Raw genomic sequence first — 19263 nt, forward strand, 5'->3', positions numbered from 1 at the left:
GAAATGCCCTGTGCCGGAGCGAATATCACGCTGTACGTTCCATTACTTTTATGTGGATATATATATATATAATGTCATATGACTGTTAGTATAGCGTAAAGCAATTTAAATATCATTTACGGACGTTAAACATACTGGTACGGAAGGAGAAGAGGGCCCTGCTCCAGTCTGTACTGACCTTTGTGTTTTGTTTCTATGTAATGGCTGATTTCACATAGATTTCTATATTCTTGCCTCCGTATCTGGATGCAGATGTTTCCTGGCGAAGTGACAATCATCTACCTGCGAACCCTGGTGCTGTCTCACCTGTCTCATGCTGCATTTCCATGTGGGTCTGTCTAGCACCCACCTGCCTTATCGAGCCCCGGCACCCAAACTCTACGCACGAGGAAATGCCGCTATCAGCTCCGTTAACTTATTTTGCGTTTTCTGTAAATGTTGCCGAGTGAAAAGGTGCAAATAATAGTGCACTCTTGGACTCTTTATCAAACTTTGTATAAAAAAATCCCCAGTAGTCTGTGGGAAAAGCAGTCAATATGTACATGCGCTGCTGGCAGCCCCGTCTCACACCATGCTTCACTAGTGCTCCACCATTGATGATATTGTTGGATGGACGGTTGCCGGGACAGAGTAATTATGAAGTTCTCACTTCTGGATACTTGAAACTTTCTTTCTTTTGTTGTTTTTGGAAATTTGAGACGGACCCGGGAAATTTCTTGGTAGCGTGACGGTTCTGACCTTGGTTCTGACCTTCGGGTTGTTGGCTGTGTTCAGTGTTGTCTGTTTTAATTTGGTCTGCCCCTCACGCACCTGAAATATTACTCTGGATTTTCCCTGGCCGGTGTGGTGGCTGCCAGTCGGTACCGACGTGTCTCCTGTTCATCTTCTCGAGTGTGTTCTGTGTCCCCCCCCGAATCTTTGTGATGGCGACTGATGCCCGCTCCATGTATATTTAGGGACTTTGGTGTGTTGGAGTGTGCCTGTTTCCATCTGTGTGAATGGCGTGCACGCTGTGCGCATGTTGGGGAGGGGGGGCTCCACATATTTCTGTGCCTTTCTGGCAGCAGATTGGCCTTTGACTCTTAGAAATCCTTTTGGGAATCCAGAAAACCCATGCTTTACCAAAGATCTCATATTGGGTGCGGTTTTTCCTTCAGATCGGTTACTCTGCGCATGATGTGTCTCTGGGGCTCCGTGAGATCATTTATTAGTGCTTTCTCGTGGATGCGGCTCCTATTGACACTTCGTGTGAAACTTGGCCGGCGATGCCTGAGTGTCCTCCCCTGAATCAGACTTCCGCACCGAGTCGCACTCAGTAATGCCGGGATGAGTCCGGGTTAATCTGCGCATTGATCTCTTCCCTTTCCTTACATTTTACGCAAAATAATTTGAACCTGTTGATTTACTTTGAAATCCGCGACACAGTCGTGGAAAAATCTTACTTTTGTTTAGGCAGCAATCAGTGCGGGGGATCTGCCTTGGTAAGAGGTGATATGATTCCGAAATCATTCCAGGTGATATCGAGGCGCCCTGACGTGTCTTAACATCAGACCGGGAGGAATGTCCTCGTCCTTAAGACGCCCGGGAAATCGGGTCATCGTGGCTTCTTCTACAGTCTTCCTATTAATGTGATCTTAAGACACGCTGATCGGTGCCGCCGAGCCGCCTTTTAATCTCAGGTTGATTTCGTTATGTTTTTAGTTTTTTTTTAAATAAATTGATTTTTCTGTCTCTGGAAAGCCCTGGGATTTCTTTCTTCTTAATCGTTTTTATTGTTTTATCTCTTTCATGTTTGGGATTGAATGCAATGTAATGTATGACATAATGTACAATAAAGAGAAAAGACAAAAAGTGGTTGTCAAGTGTGGTAAATTGTCTGTAGTATCCTCGCGCGGCGCGTCCTTTCTTCCCTTGGGATGTATTATATGTTGTAGGAGGTCGTGTATTCCCTATAGAATCCCCCATCTGTGTAGCGCTGGGATGTTTTCATTTCTATATGTGCTGGCGTCGGGTAACGTGGTTGGAGTTGCTGCTGGTTTTGTGTCTGGTACTGGTCATACTGGTCGTGATACATGGTGGGTGCAGAGGGTATTGTAGGGGCTGCGGAACGCGTGTAGCATGGAGGTGATATCTCTACCTCATGAATCATAATTAGACTTGACTTGGTAAGTGAAATCTGCATCTACTTCCATCGCGGCGCTGCCAGAAGGAGTAAGAGTTACCGCAGCGTTTGGGTTCTCAGGTTAAAGGGTCCTTGTAGATGTGAGGGGACACGGCAGCCATGATATCCACTTTAATGCGCGTGATATCTAGGTTTAATCATTATGACGGCCCCTTCCGTTTGGCTGATTTGCAGTTTTCCTCGCCCTCAGCGGTTTGGCTTCCGAGACAGGTTTGGCTGAAGCACATCTCTCTCTTACCCCTGCGCAGAATGCTCGCCGCCGGCCCAGCGCTGACTTCTGCCCGCATTCCAGCTGCTTGCATGAGATTGATTTAAATGGGAGCAATTTCTTTTTGTAATGATTCCTTTTTCAGTTTTGGATTTGTCTTTTTAAGGCGCGTTATGACACAGACCCAGAAGAAATTGTATTCGTTGAGCTCCGTCACGTTCCCTCCTCAGACGCTGTTGGTGGAATAGCGTTTGGTAGGAGCTCTAGGTGTGTTTGGCAGGGCCCGTGGGCACGAAGGGCTGGTTTGCCGAACAGGTACCTCTCCTGTACCTCTCAGTGATGTAAATGCCCTCAGAAGAGGAGGTTTTTGCTCCTTCAGCCTCGTCCATCCATTGCACGGCATTCCTTGCGCTATTAATGCTCCGAGCGTGAAGACGTCTCCTCTCAGCTCCGTCTCACGGCTGCCTTAAATCATCTTAATTGCTGGTGTGTGACAATTATCAGCAGTGACTCTCCGTGTTCCGCCAGCGGCGGCAGATTAATGTCACTGGTCTCAGGCAGCGGCATTTCCTGCGGATTATTACTTTATAGACCACAAACTCTTTCGGCACCAGACATTGCAGACCCCAACCAGGCCCAGTAGAGGACACTCCATGATCTTCAAGCATTATCATTAATCTACATAGTGTGCACAGCGCTGTGCTTACTGTATGTTATATCCTATAATTCTGCACCAGAAATGAGGTCTCCATCCGGGGAAGTGCTTTCTCGTGGCCCTGATCCCCGTGACACTTGGCGGGATTGTGCCAGGCCAGTGATTAAAATGTCGCCAGGTGGGATGGATGCGGCCATAATGTGCGCAGGCAGCTATGTTCTCCTCCTGAAACGCTTCCCAGAGGTGCTCTGACGATATGAAAGCAAAATCAGACTCTTTCAAGAGTCATATAAAGGAAGAAAAATTGGGCAATTACAGTAATTCAATCCCATCCCCGACATGCTGTTTGGAGCCACGGCATAGTCTGAGAGCCGGCTTTCTGCAGGGAAAGAAGCTCGATTTCTGGATCCATCGTGGCCGTCGTATTCTAACCATAAAAGCCACGTGTCTGACACCACCGCTTATCACTCGGAAATCTCATGATTAATCTCGTGAATATAACTCCAGAAAATCCCTTTCATGGGTGTTAAATTCTGCCGTTTTCTCTCTCACGCGTAGACAAAGATTTCCAAAAATGCACATTCCTGCCTCCTGTTTTTTCTGCTCTATCCACCTCGGGCCGGCTATTCGGGAGACAATCCCGACGTCCCAATCTCATTCTCCCGCGTCTGGGGCTCTATGCGCAGGATTGTGCGCATGCTCAGTAGCGCTGCCGGTCTGAGTGACATTCTACCTCCCAATTGGCCGGGGAAGGGGTGGGAAAGTAGGCAATTTCCTAATAATAACAATAATGCAACATTTTTCATATTCATCGTGCCCAGTGATTTGGGTTTTGTGACTCCTCTCTTTCAATTAATTTTTTGGTTAAAACATCGTTTTCGATGCGTTGTGCTGCATGACTTCAGATGGATGCCGCTCCAGAGGTGTTTTTCCACACGGTGTGACCTGGGGCAAATCGGCGGCCCATTTGGCCCATTTAGTCTGCCTGCCATTTATGTTCATTCCGAGCAGCTTGATTCATTGCTACGGGGTCAGTATCCCCCCATCAGCTGATAATTTAGTTAATATAAAATTGTAATATTTCCGCTGCAGTTATCCGGCTTTCTTTTGTAAAAAGACCAGGAATCACCTTGGAGATGAGATTCCCATTTTCTGTGTGGAAAAAAAATGCAAAGGATAAAAAGTCTAAATATTATTATAATCCTTTCTTCTTCCTTCCCTTTTATTATTTTTAGTAGAATTTTATCTTTTATTTATTATTGGCATTAAGTCTTATTATCCTTTATTATTATTTATATGAGACCAACACCTTATGCAGGACTTCTTACAGTCAGTACATTCAAAGGATTTGATCAAATATGAAAGAATACATGGGGGAGAATAATTCGTGCCATCTGGCCCCAAATCATCATCTTCATGGGGCTACCCAGAGTATGCAAACCTTTCCCTCCCCAAACGAAGGGCCCGTGGGTCAGTCGGATGTTGATCCCCCTGGAGGAGGGTTACCACCGGCGTCTTCAAAAGCCAGACCCCCTCCATACACAAACACCAAAAAATCTGCTTCTTCAAAAATATATATTCATATTTACAAAATGATTGGCCCACATGCTCCGTAAATAGAGCAAATGTCAAGAAAATAAAAAAAACATGAAAGCCATGGCCCTTAGGCGGCCATTACAACATTTTCTTCCATCTGCCAAAAAAAAAGTGCCTGCCGAGGGCAAAGTTATTATTTTTACAGCCGCTGGGGTGTTGCCATGAGTGATGTGTATGAGAGGCCCTGGCCGGGTTTCTATGTATATATATAGTATATGTAATATATATGTGTCTGTATAGTGAGGCATATAAAGTCTTCCATGCTTTAGACTGCGTGGAATTATTGGAGTGTTTTATATGGAATGCTGAGTTGGATACGAGGTAGTAGGTGTGTGTATATATATATATATATATATATATATATATATATACACACGGCTGTATACTGAGTTACGTTATCTGCTCCGCCGCTATCAGTCCGGTTAATGATTAACCCTCAGCCTCCGCCGCCCGGCTCCGTGGCTGCGAGAGTGAAAGAGCCCTGATTACCTGAGACAGCAGAACTCCTCTCTGCCTGTCTCTCCCTCTTACTGCCTTGTTCTGTCTTTTGTACTCTATTCTATCGCTCCCTCTCATTGCCCTGCCTGTCTCTCTCTCTCACACTCCCCAGTCTGTGTCTCATTAACCAATCTCTCTCTCACTTCCCAGTCTGTCTCACAATCTTTCAATCCCCGGCCTGTCTCTCCTCCACACCTCCCAGGTCATGCAGCCACCAGAGCCGTGCCCAGAGCGGATCAATGACTCTCATGTGCCGGAGTTTGAGGCAAAGCTGGCGGTCAAGGTGGCCCTGAGTGTGGTCTATGGTCTGATCCTGGTGGCAGGTGTGTTGGGGAACGCAGCCACCATCCGAGTGTGCTGTGCACTCCGGACCCGAGGGTACCTGCAGCCCCCTGTCTCGCGGCATCTAGTGAGCCTGGCTTGTTCGGATCTGCTGCTGCTCGGCCTGGGGCTGCCTGTCGAGCTGGTATGGGGCATATGGCTGCCGTTCGAGGCCAGCCCGGGTGCTGTGGCCTGCAAGCTCTACTGCTTTGTGCTGGAGGCGTGCAGCTACTCCACCCTGCTGCATGTGGCCACCCTCAGCCTGGAGCGCTACACAGCCGTGTGCCACCCACTGCGCCCCCTATCTGGACCACGGACCACCACACTGTTCATTTGTCTGGCGTGGCTCGCGTCTGCGTGTGTGGCTTGCCCACTGCTCTTCACCATGGGGGCAGAGTACCCGCTAAACCCGGCAGACGGCTGGAGCTCCAACTGCACCGGCTCCCAGGGGCTCTCCAGCAACGTGACCATGTGCACCAGTCTGGCCTCCCGCTGGACGGCTTTCCAGGCCAGCATGTTCTCGGCCTCCGGAGTCTACCTGCTGGTATTGGCCTCTGTGGCATTTATGTGTCGCAGGATGATGCTGGCCCTGCAAGTCACCGGTGTGCCTGAGGTGAGGGTCCGGAGTGGCCGCGGCTCCGGGGAAGCCCACATGAGCAGGAGCGGCAGCTCTCCAGAGGCCAAGGTGGCCAGAAAGCAGAGCATCGTCTTCCTGGGTGAGTCTCGGGGCAGTCTTGGTGGGGGTGGAATTGATTTGTGGTTTACTGGAGCTGGCTGGTGTTTTGATTCCTTTGCGCATTCGTCGCTTGTATTTAAGACGCGACCGTCTTACATTTTATTAAAGAACCCCCATGTTGGGCAAAACCCATTCTGTTAAATACACCCCTGGTCCCAGCATCGATAGCCCCACGGAGCGCTTCTGGTTCTCTGTGCCGAGCTGGCTGCAGAATGGACCGGCAGATTAGATTTAAGGAGTCCCCGTGGAGCAGGGAATCTCGCTGCACCGCGCAGGATCATGAAGAAGCCATTATGTTTATTAGAGGCTCTTCCCCGAGAAAGTTCTCACATTTTATATTACTTCTGGAAACCTGCGAATTGGGCCGGGAGGGCCAGAGCAAACAGCGAACGCGGGACGGTCACGGGTAGAGCAGGCAGGACAGGGTGACACGCGTGTCCTCTGTATGGTCCGTCTCCATCATTACACTGAGTCAGATGCAGCTCAGTCACACGAACGGCATTTGGCTCCTTGCGTATTCTGTATGTGTGTTAAAATAATGGTAATTTACACATTTATATTCATTCATTTACATTTTAATGCTTTTTGTACATTTCTGTAATGATTGGTGTGTAATTTATTAAAAATAGGAATTAGAAAATTGGAAGCTCTCAGGAGGAGGCAGAAGAGCATTTTCTCTATTATTATTCATTTTTGTATTAAATATGTTATTTTCATCAAATATGTTGCAAAACCCATTGGGAACCCTGAAAATAGCTGCGATCGCAACACCTGTACCCTGTTGTGTATGACTTTATATAATATATATATATATAATATATATGCTACTACGCTCAGATGTACTTGGTGCTTTACAGTATAATGAAGGAGACCGTCCTATAGTAAGTACAAGAGGCAGACAGACAGTATGAATACATTAGGAAAGGAGATCCCCACCTGAAGAGCTCACAGTCTAATTATCAGGGGCTAGGAGGCTCACCCCTATAGTATGCCACTGCTCGATGGCCATTAAACAAAGCAACATGGCATACAATCATGACAGCAGATCGGCCCCATGCGGCCCCCGTCTAGTCGCCCGTTCCTCCTGCTATAAAGACTCAAACCTTAGTTGGTCTCGTCTTAGATTCAGGAGCCGTATGTCTATCCCATGCATGTTTAATACCCTCACTGTATTACCCTCTACCACTTCTGCTGGGAGGCTGTTCCACTTATCCACCACCCTCTCAGTGTTGCTAATAGTAACTGGCTACCAGTATGTGGCTCCGTTCCAATGATATATTTGGGTTTATTTATGCAGCCTGCGCGTTCTGGTTTGCGGCAGATACCACAGAACAGGACACGGGAAATAGTCATTTAAACACAAAACAAGAGGTTTAATTACTGTCCCCCGGGGAGCTTCTCTCCGTAAAATGAAATATCAATATCTTCGCTCCAAACAGCGTCTCGTTTTACATCAGCCGGGAAAGGAATTAAAGCATCGGAGAAACGCGAGGAGGAGGCAGCAACAGAGAGGAATCCGGAACAGGAGAACAAGGTGATTAAAAGCAAGACTGCAGGAGAGTAACGGAAGAGTAACGCCATGAAAGAGAGCGACGGAAGAGTAACGCCATGAAAGAGAGCGACGGAAGAGTAACGCCATGAAAGAGAGCGACGGAAGAGTAACGCCATGAAAGAGAGCGACGGAAGAGTAACGCCATGAAAGAGAGCGACGGAAGAGTAACGCCATGAAAGAGAGCGACAGAAGAGTAACGCCATGAAAGAGAGCAACGGAAGAGTAACGCCATGAAGGAGAGCGACGGAAGAGTAACGCCATGAAAGAGAGCGACGGAAGAGTAACGCCATGAAAGAGAGTAATGAGATGAAACAGAGTATCAAAAGAAGAACAAAAAGTAAAAGAAGAGAAGCAAAGAGGATAGAAGAGGAAGAGAGTTTCAGCTGGGGCTATAGCCCTCACTCGTGAAGAGGAGGACGAGGGTAATAGAAAGAGAGTAAGAGAGCAACATGCAGAGCAATAGAGAGAGGAGAGTAAGAGCGGGAGTAATGGAGAGAGTGACTGGGAGGAAGAGGGTAGCAGAATGTGTAAATATTATTTATTGTTTTATATAGCGCCATCAAATTCCGTAGTGCTGTACAATGGGATGGGGATCTGACTGTGAATGTGAGGGAGACATTGAAGTTGAAAAAGACAGTCCTGCACCGCAGCCTTTTCTTGACCCTTTTTTACGCCATCTTGTTGTTTCCTTCACTTATTCCCCCAAATGTCTCGTTCCAGACCTCATTCCTTCCCCCAATTGCCTCCAGAGCCCGTGCTCCACGCCTTCCCCCCTTTCCTCATGTTCATGTTCTGGAGCCCAACGAAAGCTTTGAGTAAGCAGATGGCGAATTAGTGAAAGGACACGAATTATACCGAGCGGCACTCGGCGGTCCTGCGAAACATGTACAGGATGAAAGTGTCGGTAGCCGTGTTTGCAGCCCGGTGAGAGACGCACACCTTTCCCCACCGCCGCCGTATATCTACCGTCTCTTCTCAAACCTTTACAAGAAGCCAATAAAGTCCGCCGCCTGATGGCCTTCGCTTTGCCTCAGTCCCGTAACATAATGTTTTGGTAATGATACAGAACATGAATTTTAGAGCCGGCGCGGGATGACAGATCTCGCGTCTGTAATGCCTGGAAATTGAGTTTGTGCTGTTTAATGGCCGTAATGTTTCATGCCGGTCTTTCTTTAAACTTCACTTTCTTTGCTCTTATTATTCAGCCGGCTTCACAGAACGAGTGGCCCCAAAGAACTGGAGCAGGAGATACCGATACTTTCACACGAGAAGACAGTTCTCTTCCAAATCCTTCTTTGTATTTCGGGTTACAAAGCTGTCTCGCTATGTAATGGCTGTCTCCGTGTGGCTGGTGGGCCTTACTTCCTACTAAAGCCACGCGTGGTGGGATCTCACGCTTAAATAAGTGTATTTGGATGGTTCCTTCGTGGGATGGACGCGATGTATTATGGAGCCATGTAATAGGTACCTATATATTGTGTAAAGACATTCCGGTTCTAAATTTGACAGATTTGGTAAACATTCCCCGTTTTTAACGTGTAACATTCCGCGTCTTCCGACTTCCCGCCCAAGTTTGTTTAATATGTCGGTGAAGGAGCAGTCTGCGTCTTGGCCGTGTGACGCTGGCATTTTTCCTCTGCTTTGCTATTTAATTCTTAATTTACATTTTTAATGTGCTGTGTCCTCATTTGTATGAGTTTCACTCATCTGCATTTATATCTAATAGAATGACATTTTCCACAAATAATTCCGCCCGCCGCGCTGCAGTTATGGCCTCCGCCGTCAGTTAGAGCTGCTGAAATTGGTCCGTTCTCAAGATGTTCTGCAGACATTTTGTGCTTAAAGCAGCGTTTTTTCTGCTTCCTTCTCGCACAATAACGTCCCTTCTGTCCCCGACTCAGGATTACGGATTCATAATCTGTTCCCGTGCAAAAGAGTCAGGGGTATGAGCTAAATCTACCAAACGGGACACAAATATTAACGTGCTGAGTATCCACGTCTCTGATGTTTTTAAAAATGTTGGAAGATTCCGCTTTGGGACTAAAGAGAAGTAAAGTTACAGCAAGAAATGCGAGGGATGATCTGTAACGGCAGCATCCAGGCAGACATGACAGCTCCAGGATCCTTAAATCCAATACTGGCGTCCCCCCTCCCCGGCGTTATCCGTGCAGTGAGTCCCCCCCCTCCCCGGCGTTATCCGCGCAGCGAGTCCCCCCCTCCCCGGCGTTATCCGCGCAGCGAGTCCCCCCCTCCCCAGCGTTATCTGCGCAGCGAGTCCCCCCCTCCCCGGCGTTATCTGCGCAGCGAGTCCCCCCCCCAGCGTTATCTGCGCAGCGAGTCCCCCGTCCCCGGCGTTATCCGCGCAGCGAGTCCCCCCCGTCCCCGGCGTTATCCGCGCAGCGAGTCCCCCCCGTCCCCGGCGTTATCCGTGCAGCGAGTCCCCCCCGTCCCCGGCGTTATCCGCGCAGCGAGTCCCCCCCGTCCCCGGCGTTATCCGCGCAGCGAGTCCCCCCCGTCCCCGGCGTTATCCGCGCAGCGAGTCCCCCCCGTCCCCGGCGTTATCCGCGCAGCGAGTCCCCCCCGTGCCCGGCGTTATCCGCGCAGCGAGTCCCCCTCCCAGCGTTATCTGCGCAGCGAGTCCCCCCCCTTCCCGGCGTTATCTGCGCAGTGAGTCCCCCCCCTTCCCGGCGTTATCTGCGCAGCGAGTCCCCCCCGTCCCCTGCGTTATCTGCGCAGCGAGTCCCCCCGTCCCCTGCGTTTTCTGCGCAGCGAGTCCCCCCGTCCCCTGCGTTTTCTGCGCAGCGAGTCCCCCCGTCCCCGGCGTTATCCGCGCAGCGAGTCCCCCTGTCCCCGGCGTTATCTGCGCAGCGAGTCCCCCCCTCCCCACCGTTATCCGCGCAGCGAATCCCCCCCATCCCCGGCGTTATCTGCGCAGCGAGTCCCCCCCATCCCCGGCGTTATCTGCGCAGCGAGTCCCCCCTCCCCGGCTTTATCTGCGCAGCGAGTCCCCCCACGTCTCCGGCGCTATCTGCACAGCGAGGCCCCCCCTCCCTAGCGTTATCCGCGCAGTGAGTCCCCCCCATCCCCGGCGTTATCCGCGCAGTGAGTCCCCCCCATCCCCGGCGTTATCTGCGCAGCGAGTCCCCCCTGTCCCCAGCATAAGCTCCAGAATATGGCGGTGCTATAGAAATCAATAAAGAGCAATCAGTAGCGGCTGTGAAAATGTAAGGTTGGGGATGATGTCCTCGGTACCGGCCGGGGGGGGACTTTTCTGTAATAAAGCGTAAGAATGTGGCGTGTTGCACTCGCCCCCTCAGTCTGTGAATGCTGAAAATATATTTCCCTAATTGATTGGGACAGGACACTCTCTGCCCCCCGTTAAATGCTAAAACCTAATCAGTACTTGTTACAGATTGAAATCCAATGGAGTCAACCAAGAGTGAGCGAGTAATTTCTTTACTATAAATTATTTTACCCTTGAGGACTATGAGTGAAAGCAGCTCTGTGCGAGACGCTTGACGTATTAGAATAAAGCTGCCGACTGCGCAGAGCCTCAGGACTGGAACGTATACATTGGGATTGACAAACAGTTATTCTCTTTGTGCAAGAAAACTACATTTTTGGCTCGAGGCTTTGGATACATAAAACCATTTGTTTTTTTCCTTCATTTCCAAGCTCTGGAGGTAGAAGGACAAGCCGGTCACGGCTACGTTGTCTCCGCGGCTCTGAAATAGCAAAGCCGCTAACTTCCAGTGACCCCGACTCACAAAGAGCAGGCGATGCTTCGGGTTTCACTTCACGTCAAAAGATGATCCAAAGAACCAACGTCCCCCTCATTCACATGCTTCTTTTTTCATTGAGAGGCTCGATATCTGCTGGAGATCAGCTCCATGTTTCACCTTCCCCTGCAGAGGAAATATCTCCTGATAACTAGCGAGTTCTGGGCTTTCTAATGAGACCGCTCTGCGCAGAGAAAGCCGCGTTTCAGACGTTGGACGGCTTTCCCAATTTGTCACGTCGACGGCAGAGCCGCCTTCATTAGCTGCCCAGGTATAATGGATGATAATAAGACTGTTACCTGGCGCAAGAAACATCGTTTGTATCCGACACTCGTCTTTTTCCTTCGTAGGATTCTGGTCTCCAGCCGGCCGGGGACTGTCTGCGCTGGGGCCGAGCTGGAAGCCACGTGGCCGACTTGCCACGGTTACACATAATGTCATCTTACCCCCGCGCGTTGGTGAGAGAACGATTGCAGAGGGTGTTTTAGGAGAAGGGTCAGGATGTACAATTATTTAACTTTCATTACCCTAAAATAATAATTTTCAGTATCAATGGAACCTTTGCTGCATATAATACATGGGGGCAATGCCCCCGGGTGCTGCAGAATATGTATGAAGAATAGATTGCAAGCTCATATGGTGGGCACCTGCTTTTTATGTTGAACATTGGCAGCTCAATCATACGAACTAACTAAGTCCCTTGTGGGATTTCGCTGAATCTTGTACCGTTCGTGGCCCTTTTGGGTGTGGAGTTGGACACTCCTGATACTGCATTCAGGCTCCGTACTGACTTCTCCTCTGGGTGTCTGACCATCGTCTGCTGCAGAGTATCTCGGGTCTTACGTTTATCCAAAGGTTCTTTATTGACCCCAAATCCTGCCAAAAGCCCCCCCCCCATGACTGCAATGGCTTTTTAATGAGGTTAAGAATCTTCTTATAAACAGAGACTGATTAGCAAGGAGTTAATTTCTGTCTCCGGATCAGATGCCGAGCGGCAGCAACGTGCTCCCTAAATCAGACTTTAAAGTGCGCAATGCAGAAAAACGAGCCCTTGTTTCCCTCCAGGGTCAGTAATAATAGAGGCAACGTTTGATTTGTTAAATAAAGTCTAATTAAACAGTGAAAGCGCTGGGGCCGCCGCTGCAAACTCCACGACTTCCTCCGCTTTAGTGAGAGAAACAATTTATTGAGATGAAATACGGGAAGGAGTGGCGTGTCGGGCGATTATTACGCAGGAAAGGCTAAGACTAAGTGGAATATATGTCCCAATTACGGGAAGCCGGCCCGTGACCCTCTTGTGCTCCATTTTTTGCTGCTTGGAAATTTCCTCCCGTCAGGAAGAGATCTGAGGCGGCGGCAGCGGCTTTGGGTCTCTCTTTATCGGGGTGAAGGATTTGCTGTTAATGCGTTTCTGAAGCTCATTAACACGATTGTTAGCTGTTTGGGGCAACAGCTGGAAGCGCCAGTCGGCCGCAGCTAATGCATATGTTAATAATACTAATGTGGTGGCATTTGGTGCTTCCAGCGAAGGACGGTGACTTATCTGAGCCGTCTCCAAACGCTCTCGCAAAGAAAAAGAGCCGGGGCCCTAACATAAACACAGCGTGGCAGCCGAGTATTTATAGACTGGGATACGTTTCCAAGTCCCCCGTTCAATGCGGAGTCTCATAAAGATCCCACGCCATGAATTATTCAGCACGCAAACTACTAAAAGAAAGGAAAGCAGCCATATTTTAGTGTCTCTCCTCTCCAATAAAAATAAATCGTGGAAGAGTCGTCGTAGCGCCGCGGATGTAAGCCCTGGATGTTCATTATAATCCTGCTCGCTCTGTGTGAACAGGGAGATTAGGCCATTAAAGCCACAGATGAGCTGTTAAATTAAAAGATCAACTTGCTTCTTATTTACAAACTCTAATTACAAGCTCTCGTTAGGAGAATTAACCCTTTCCGGCTTTGCATTTTGATGGTGCTTCTGTTGTTTCTTGTCTCTGTCACAAGGAGATAGGCTTCTCCATTTGTCTATTTCTTGGTTGCGTACCGTCTGGGGGGGGGGGGGCCGCGCGGGATTGGGTACGGTCTGTGGTGTCTTTGAAAAATTCCTTCTTGACTCCAAAAGGCTATCGAATTTCTCCTTGGATAAACATTAATGTTATTCTATTTATTGTCCTGTATCTCATCTGTATTATTACAATTATTTAATATATAATCGTGCTATTTTTGTTATTGTTTTCTGTGTAAAAAAAAAAGGAGCTAATTTAAGGTAATTTATAATTCTCGGCACCGAATGCTTTCTAAATAATGAATGCAGCACCAGGACTGCGCTGATCACATGACCTGCAGCAAGCGACTTATATATTTATAATTAGGAAAAAGTCAGAGTAATCGGGCAACGCGATTGGGTTCAGCTATGTGGACGAGGGATGAAAAAATTGTGCAAATATTATAAATGCGTCTTTTACAGGAAGATTCTCCGCATTTCATCTTCTTGTCTCTGAGCCGCTGAAACGTAATTATATTTCCGTAGCCACAAAAGGCCATCTCGGAGCCTTCGTTCCCTGAACATTAAATTAAAACAGTTATCTTGCGTACTCTGCAGCCATTAATCGGCATTTCCTGCATGAAACATGCGCTGCCGTTTTGATTTATCAGTTTGGATACTGGTGAGAAATAAGTGCGAACGCTGACGGTAAATCACTTAATCCTTGAGATGCAGGTTCTGGGGACGAGCTTTGACCACCAAACCCGCCTGCAGTTCTAACGCTTCTCCTCGACCTGCTCGTAGCGGCCGTGAGATACTTATAGAAACATCAGCCGATCCGGCTCTTTGGCTGTTCCTGCAAAGTCATCGATTTATCTCCTTATCCTATGAGTTGAATCGATCGCGTCGGCCCCCATCCATCCACCGCAGCCTCGTATTTGGCAGTTGAGCCAAATCATACATGGATTTCACAGGAACCATCTGTGTGTCGCCTTCCAATCCGGGATTTGCAAAATCTGCAAAAAACTAATGTAAAGAATCGCGAAGAGATAAAAATCAAAAGACTTTTAGTGCATTATTACAAACCCTACCAAATGCAAGCCGGCACTGGAGGGTGTGATAGGTCTAGAGTCCGCGGGGCCCTGTCTGGCACAGGAGGGTGTGATAGGTCTAGAGCCCACAGGGCCCTGTCTGGCACAAGAGGGTGTGATGGGTCTAGAACCCGCGGGGCCCTGTCTGGCACTGGAGGGTGTGATAGGTCTAGAACCCGCGGGGCCCTGTCTGGCACAGGAGGGTGTGATAGATCTAGAACCCGCGGGGCCCTGTCTGGCACTGGAGGGTGTGATAGATCTAGAACCCGCGGGGCCCTGTCTGGCACAGGAGGGTGTGATAGATCTAGAGTCCGTGGGCCCTGTCTGGCACTGGAGGGTGTGATAGGTCTAGAGCACCCTGTGCCGTCTGGCATAAAGGGGTTTGCTGCCCACACAAGCATCCGCCATAAGACTGCAATGATCTGCTTGTTTTTATGGCTCTTTTAGCGTGAGATGTCTGAGTAAATCTATTGATTCTCTGGGAAGAAGCCGTTCCTCCTGCTCGGCACTTTATGGTTTAAGCAGGTTTTTTTTTGTAGTCAGATGTATAAAGAACTTCACAGTTTTCTTATTCGGCTCCATTGTTAGAAAAGCTCACAGTCCAGGTTATCCTCTCCTATCCCAGTACCTCTGCTTTACTTTTCCAGTAGCCCGGAGCCTCATTTATTTATTTCACCCCTCCCGAAATTAAACAAAAATTGCCCGAAAAATCCAAAATGTTTAATACCCAAAAGAGGTGTCTATTGCTTGAAAACTCGAGTTCCCAACAGAAAGCTCTAATGCCGAGTCTCTGTTCCTTTAGTCATCCAATGTCTCTCTCAGTAGTTCTCATTAGAGATGTCTATTGCCAGAAAGTTCTTCTCCTTGGTGTGGTGTCCAGAGAGAATTATTCTCTATGCTAGAAAACATGGAAACTGAAACCAGCTTTTATGGCTCTGCTTTAAATAGGTCGCATGCCCTCGTTTAAATGGCAACTGAACTTTCGCCGGCTGTCCTTGCCACTATAATTTAACAGATCAAGCTATTTTTATGTTGTCTCTTCCTGTCTTATTGGGAGGTCTCACCCCTCAGAAAAAACATTTGTGTATTTGTTGGTCATTATTATTCCCGGGAATCTGAATTTGTTGCTTTTATGCTTTTTGGGTTGTGTGCTCCCCTAGTTAGTGTATTTCTTGTCTTTGATGCTGTAGCAGGGGGAATGTGAAACTAGCGTGATGCAGTTGGTGGAATCCGCGTTATCTAATTATCCATTATCTGAATAGCTGCATATGTTACAGATTTCGCTATATTACAGATAGAAGCCGTCACAGCTATAAAAGCTCAATTTACAAGAAAATTGCAACAGTGCGATTAACAAGTACACTTTGCTGCATCCATTAATAGCCTCTAACGCCTGTTTCCACGCAGGGGCAGAAATAGTTACATTAAGAACTCGCTTCAGACTTATTTTCAGGGCCGAACTGGCCATCTGAGGAGCCGGGCCAATGTCTGTGGAGACAGGGGCCGATAGGGCCGCATACTTAGCTGCCCCTGCAGTATACGTCTGCTGACTCCATACATGCTGCAAGAGGGAAAAGAAGTAAAATGCGGCCACATGTATGTCGTTTGATGTGCGATGGCCGCTTAGCCGTCCCATGTCTGCCTTGTACTCTGGGCCCAGGGCCTGCTCGGCTACCTAAGCTGACTGGCCCCTCAGCTCTATTGCAAACGTTATTCCTTTTTCTATAAATGCAAAGAGTCAGCAGGAATAACCCCGCCGCATGTCTCTGCGTCGCTGCACCGTTGACCGGACTGACCTGTTCCCTGAAGCATTAAATAGACTGGGACCCGAGTCCTTGCTCTCTGTCGGGGCAGAATATGTGCTGAATAAATAAGGTTATGGCGGTAAGTGCCCCAGCTGAGTCTCGCCATTTACATACATGTGCAAGGTTAGTTAGATACTAGTTGTCACACATACTATCAGCACTCTAATAACCCCACTATTTACCCCTCTGTGCTGGCAGTGACTGTCACACATACTATCAGCACTTTAATAACCCCACTATTTACCCCTCTGTGCCGACAGTGACTGTCACGCACCATACCGATACTCTAATAACCCCACTATTTACCCCCGCGTGTAGAGGAGCACACAGCTAAGCCCCTAAGACGTATCGTGTTCATCTGCTTTGTGGCTCTATTTGCGGTCAAGGCTTTTCTTGTGACAGAGATGAAAGGGACGCGTTGTTGATGCTCGGAGAGCAGAATTGGCTGATTTCTCTCCCCAGATCAGAGAGACGGCGCGGCTCGTAATGCTCCCAAATTGTTGGTCTGGTTTTGGCCGCCGCGTGATATGTGCCGCCGCTCTGTGGGGTGAGTCTCTGGGTCGCCTTGTAATGAGTCGTCCTCCTTGTTCTGTAATCAGGACGCCGACCTAAGATCCTCCAGGAGAAATTGGAGAATTTTTACTCGCCCGGCAATTATATTATTTCTATTATATCAGAAGGCGGCTGCTGCAGCCCTTTGCTGTTTACATTATTAGGGACATCTAAATGTCTGCCGCTGCATACACGTAAATTCCCTTCAGATACCGAGAACATTATGTTAAAGTCAGATTTTGCATTTAATGCTTTGAGCCGTGAAGCTGGAGCCGCTCACGGAGAATGAATTTCAATTCACAAGTCGGAAGGATCAGAGCCAAAGCCTTCGGTGGGTTTTAGTTAAATACAAACAAATGTTTGAATCCTCTGCGCTGGGAAGAGCTTTTCAAGCAAAAGACGCAAACGGATCATCTTAATCACGGCAAATACCCTCATCTCCTACCCCAAAGACCCGGGTAGCTAATGAACAGCACAATGAGCCAGAAACGGCACAAGCGGGCAACCCGTTCCATCCCCATCAAGGATTTGCCTTTATCCTTTAATGCTTGTGAAATTCTGTTGTTCGCAAAGGAAAGCCAAGGGAGACCAGGCGATGTAAGGGTTAATAATGTTTCTGGTTCCTTGTCTGCTCCCCTTATTCCCGCTCAGGACGCGCCTCTTCCCTGTCATCACTATCTATGTATCTATGAGTGGCCCCCGGTTTGTTTTAAGGACACATTTCTCTCATTGGTGCTGGGATGTGGAACGCGCATTACATGCGGTGTTGCTGGATGTTGTGGCAGGATGCGGCGGCTCTGGGTGGCCGAGCCCTGGATCAATAACCTCATCATTCCGAGAGTTTCTCCTGTTACACGAAACAAGCATCATGTCCACCGAGATTACATTCATTCGCTGAACGCATTCTTTTTATGTTAATTAATTGGCGCATTCAGACTGCGCTAAAAAGCTGCTGTTTGGGTTTAACGAAGGCGCAATGGCCTGACAGAGCGGTTCTGAAACGTTTCATTTGGTTTTATTTCTACGTGTGGTTTGTGAACACGTAATACGTCGTGTCATGTAGTTTGTATGTTATCATACCCCTGTCTGTTTGTAGTACCCGTCGTATGTGTTGCAGGACACGGTGTTTGTGGGACTTTTCTCTTTGTAGAAAACCAATTGGTTAATGCCAGAGGAGGCCCCTGCGGGCGACCAGTAGAGTCGTTCACGCAGCCCTTTAACTCCTGACGGCGAACCTACGGATTTCCGCTTCCGTTAACCCCTGCAATGCTGCGTAGATAAGGTAGGCTAGATGGGGAAGGGACCAGGGAGATTAGTAAACGAAGATGAAGATTCGTCGTGTTGTGTGTCTTTGTATACCTTTTGCCGCCGCCATGTTCGGTATTCGGGCTGAACAACGAAAACGCACCCTTGGTGTTCCTTTTCATGTTTTCACAAGTCTAGTCTTTATTTACTGTATTTTATGGAAATGCAGTGATTTATTCAAGTGATTTGCCAATTTACTTTTCTTGAAATCCTACAATTTTAATGGGCGCTAAATGCACCATTTTGTGCCAGCACAGGAAACATATCTAAGTACACTTCCTGCTTCACAGAGGGACGAGGAAAGGGAGGAAGAAACTACAACAGCAAAATAAAAATAGGGACTCCGATAGCACAAAGAATGGAGGAGTAGAATGTCTTAAGAACTTTTGTAATTAAAAAAGAAACACGTCATTTTTCAGACGTCTCTAAGCCGCTCACTAGTTTCTGTCTCTTTCCTCACAGGTCTGATTGTCGGATCTCTTGCCCTCTGCTGGATGCCTAATCAGATCCTGCGCATGATGGCCGCCAGTATCCCGAAACACAACTGGACAGTCAGCTACTTCCGCACCTACATCACCCTGCTCCCCATAGCAGATACCTTCTTCTACCTCAGCTCCGTGGTCAACCCCATTTTATACAGCCTCTCGTCCAAGCAGTTCCGAGAAGCCTTTGTGCAGGTTCTGCGATGTCACTTGACTATCGAACACGCCAACAAAGCCAGGTTCCTGCAAGTCCAATTAAACTCCACTAAAAGCAGCACCAACTACAAACGTCCCCTAATCTTCACATCTTTAAGGCGAAGCTTTTCTTCAAACGTTTCAAAAGAAAAGTCATTTAGCACATTTCAGAGCGAGTCTGATCCTTATTGCACCACAACAAGTCTAACCTCAGCCAGCTCAAAGGTGGAACTGAAAGCTCCAGAGACGGAAGTTTGCGCCAACGGACTCTGTGAAAGTGAGATCTGAGGCCGTGGAGCAGGAGGGATGTCAAACGTATCATGGGATA

General features: G+C 48.2%; 1 protein-coding gene across 1 annotated transcript; it reads left to right on the forward strand.

Annotated features, from left to right (window-relative positions):
* Positions 1 to 3: 3 nt before the first annotated feature.
* LOC149272578 (G protein-coupled receptor 39-like) lies at positions 4 to 19223 on the forward strand. The gene is made up of 3 exons (XM_089506938.1): positions 4 to 32; positions 5290 to 6176; positions 18721 to 19223. Exons 1-3 carry the CDS (start codon positions 4 to 6, stop codon positions 19221 to 19223), a joined length of 1419 nt encoding a protein of 472 aa, XP_089363064.1.
* Positions 19224 to 19263: the final 40 nt, after the last annotated feature.

This window comes from Sceloporus occidentalis, unplaced genomic scaffold (assembly GCF_023333645.1).
Source record: "Sceloporus occidentalis isolate IW3139 unplaced genomic scaffold, rSceOcc1.0.p SCAF_439, whole genome shotgun sequence".
In the NCBI taxonomy this organism is placed as follows: Eukaryota; Metazoa; Chordata; class Lepidosauria; order Squamata; family Phrynosomatidae; genus Sceloporus; species Sceloporus occidentalis.

Coding starts and splice junctions, on each gene's coding strand:
- LOC149272578 (XM_089506938.1), top strand. CDS start 4: ATGCCCTGTGCCGGAGCGAATATCACGCT. Junction 33..5,289: donor GCCGGAGCGAATATCACGCT/GTACGTTCCATT, acceptor CTCACTTCCCAG/TCTGTCTCACAATCTTTCAA. Junction 6,177..18,720: donor GCAGAGCATCGTCTTCCTGG/GTGAGTCTCGGG, acceptor CTTTCCTCACAG/GTCTGATTGTCGGATCTCTT.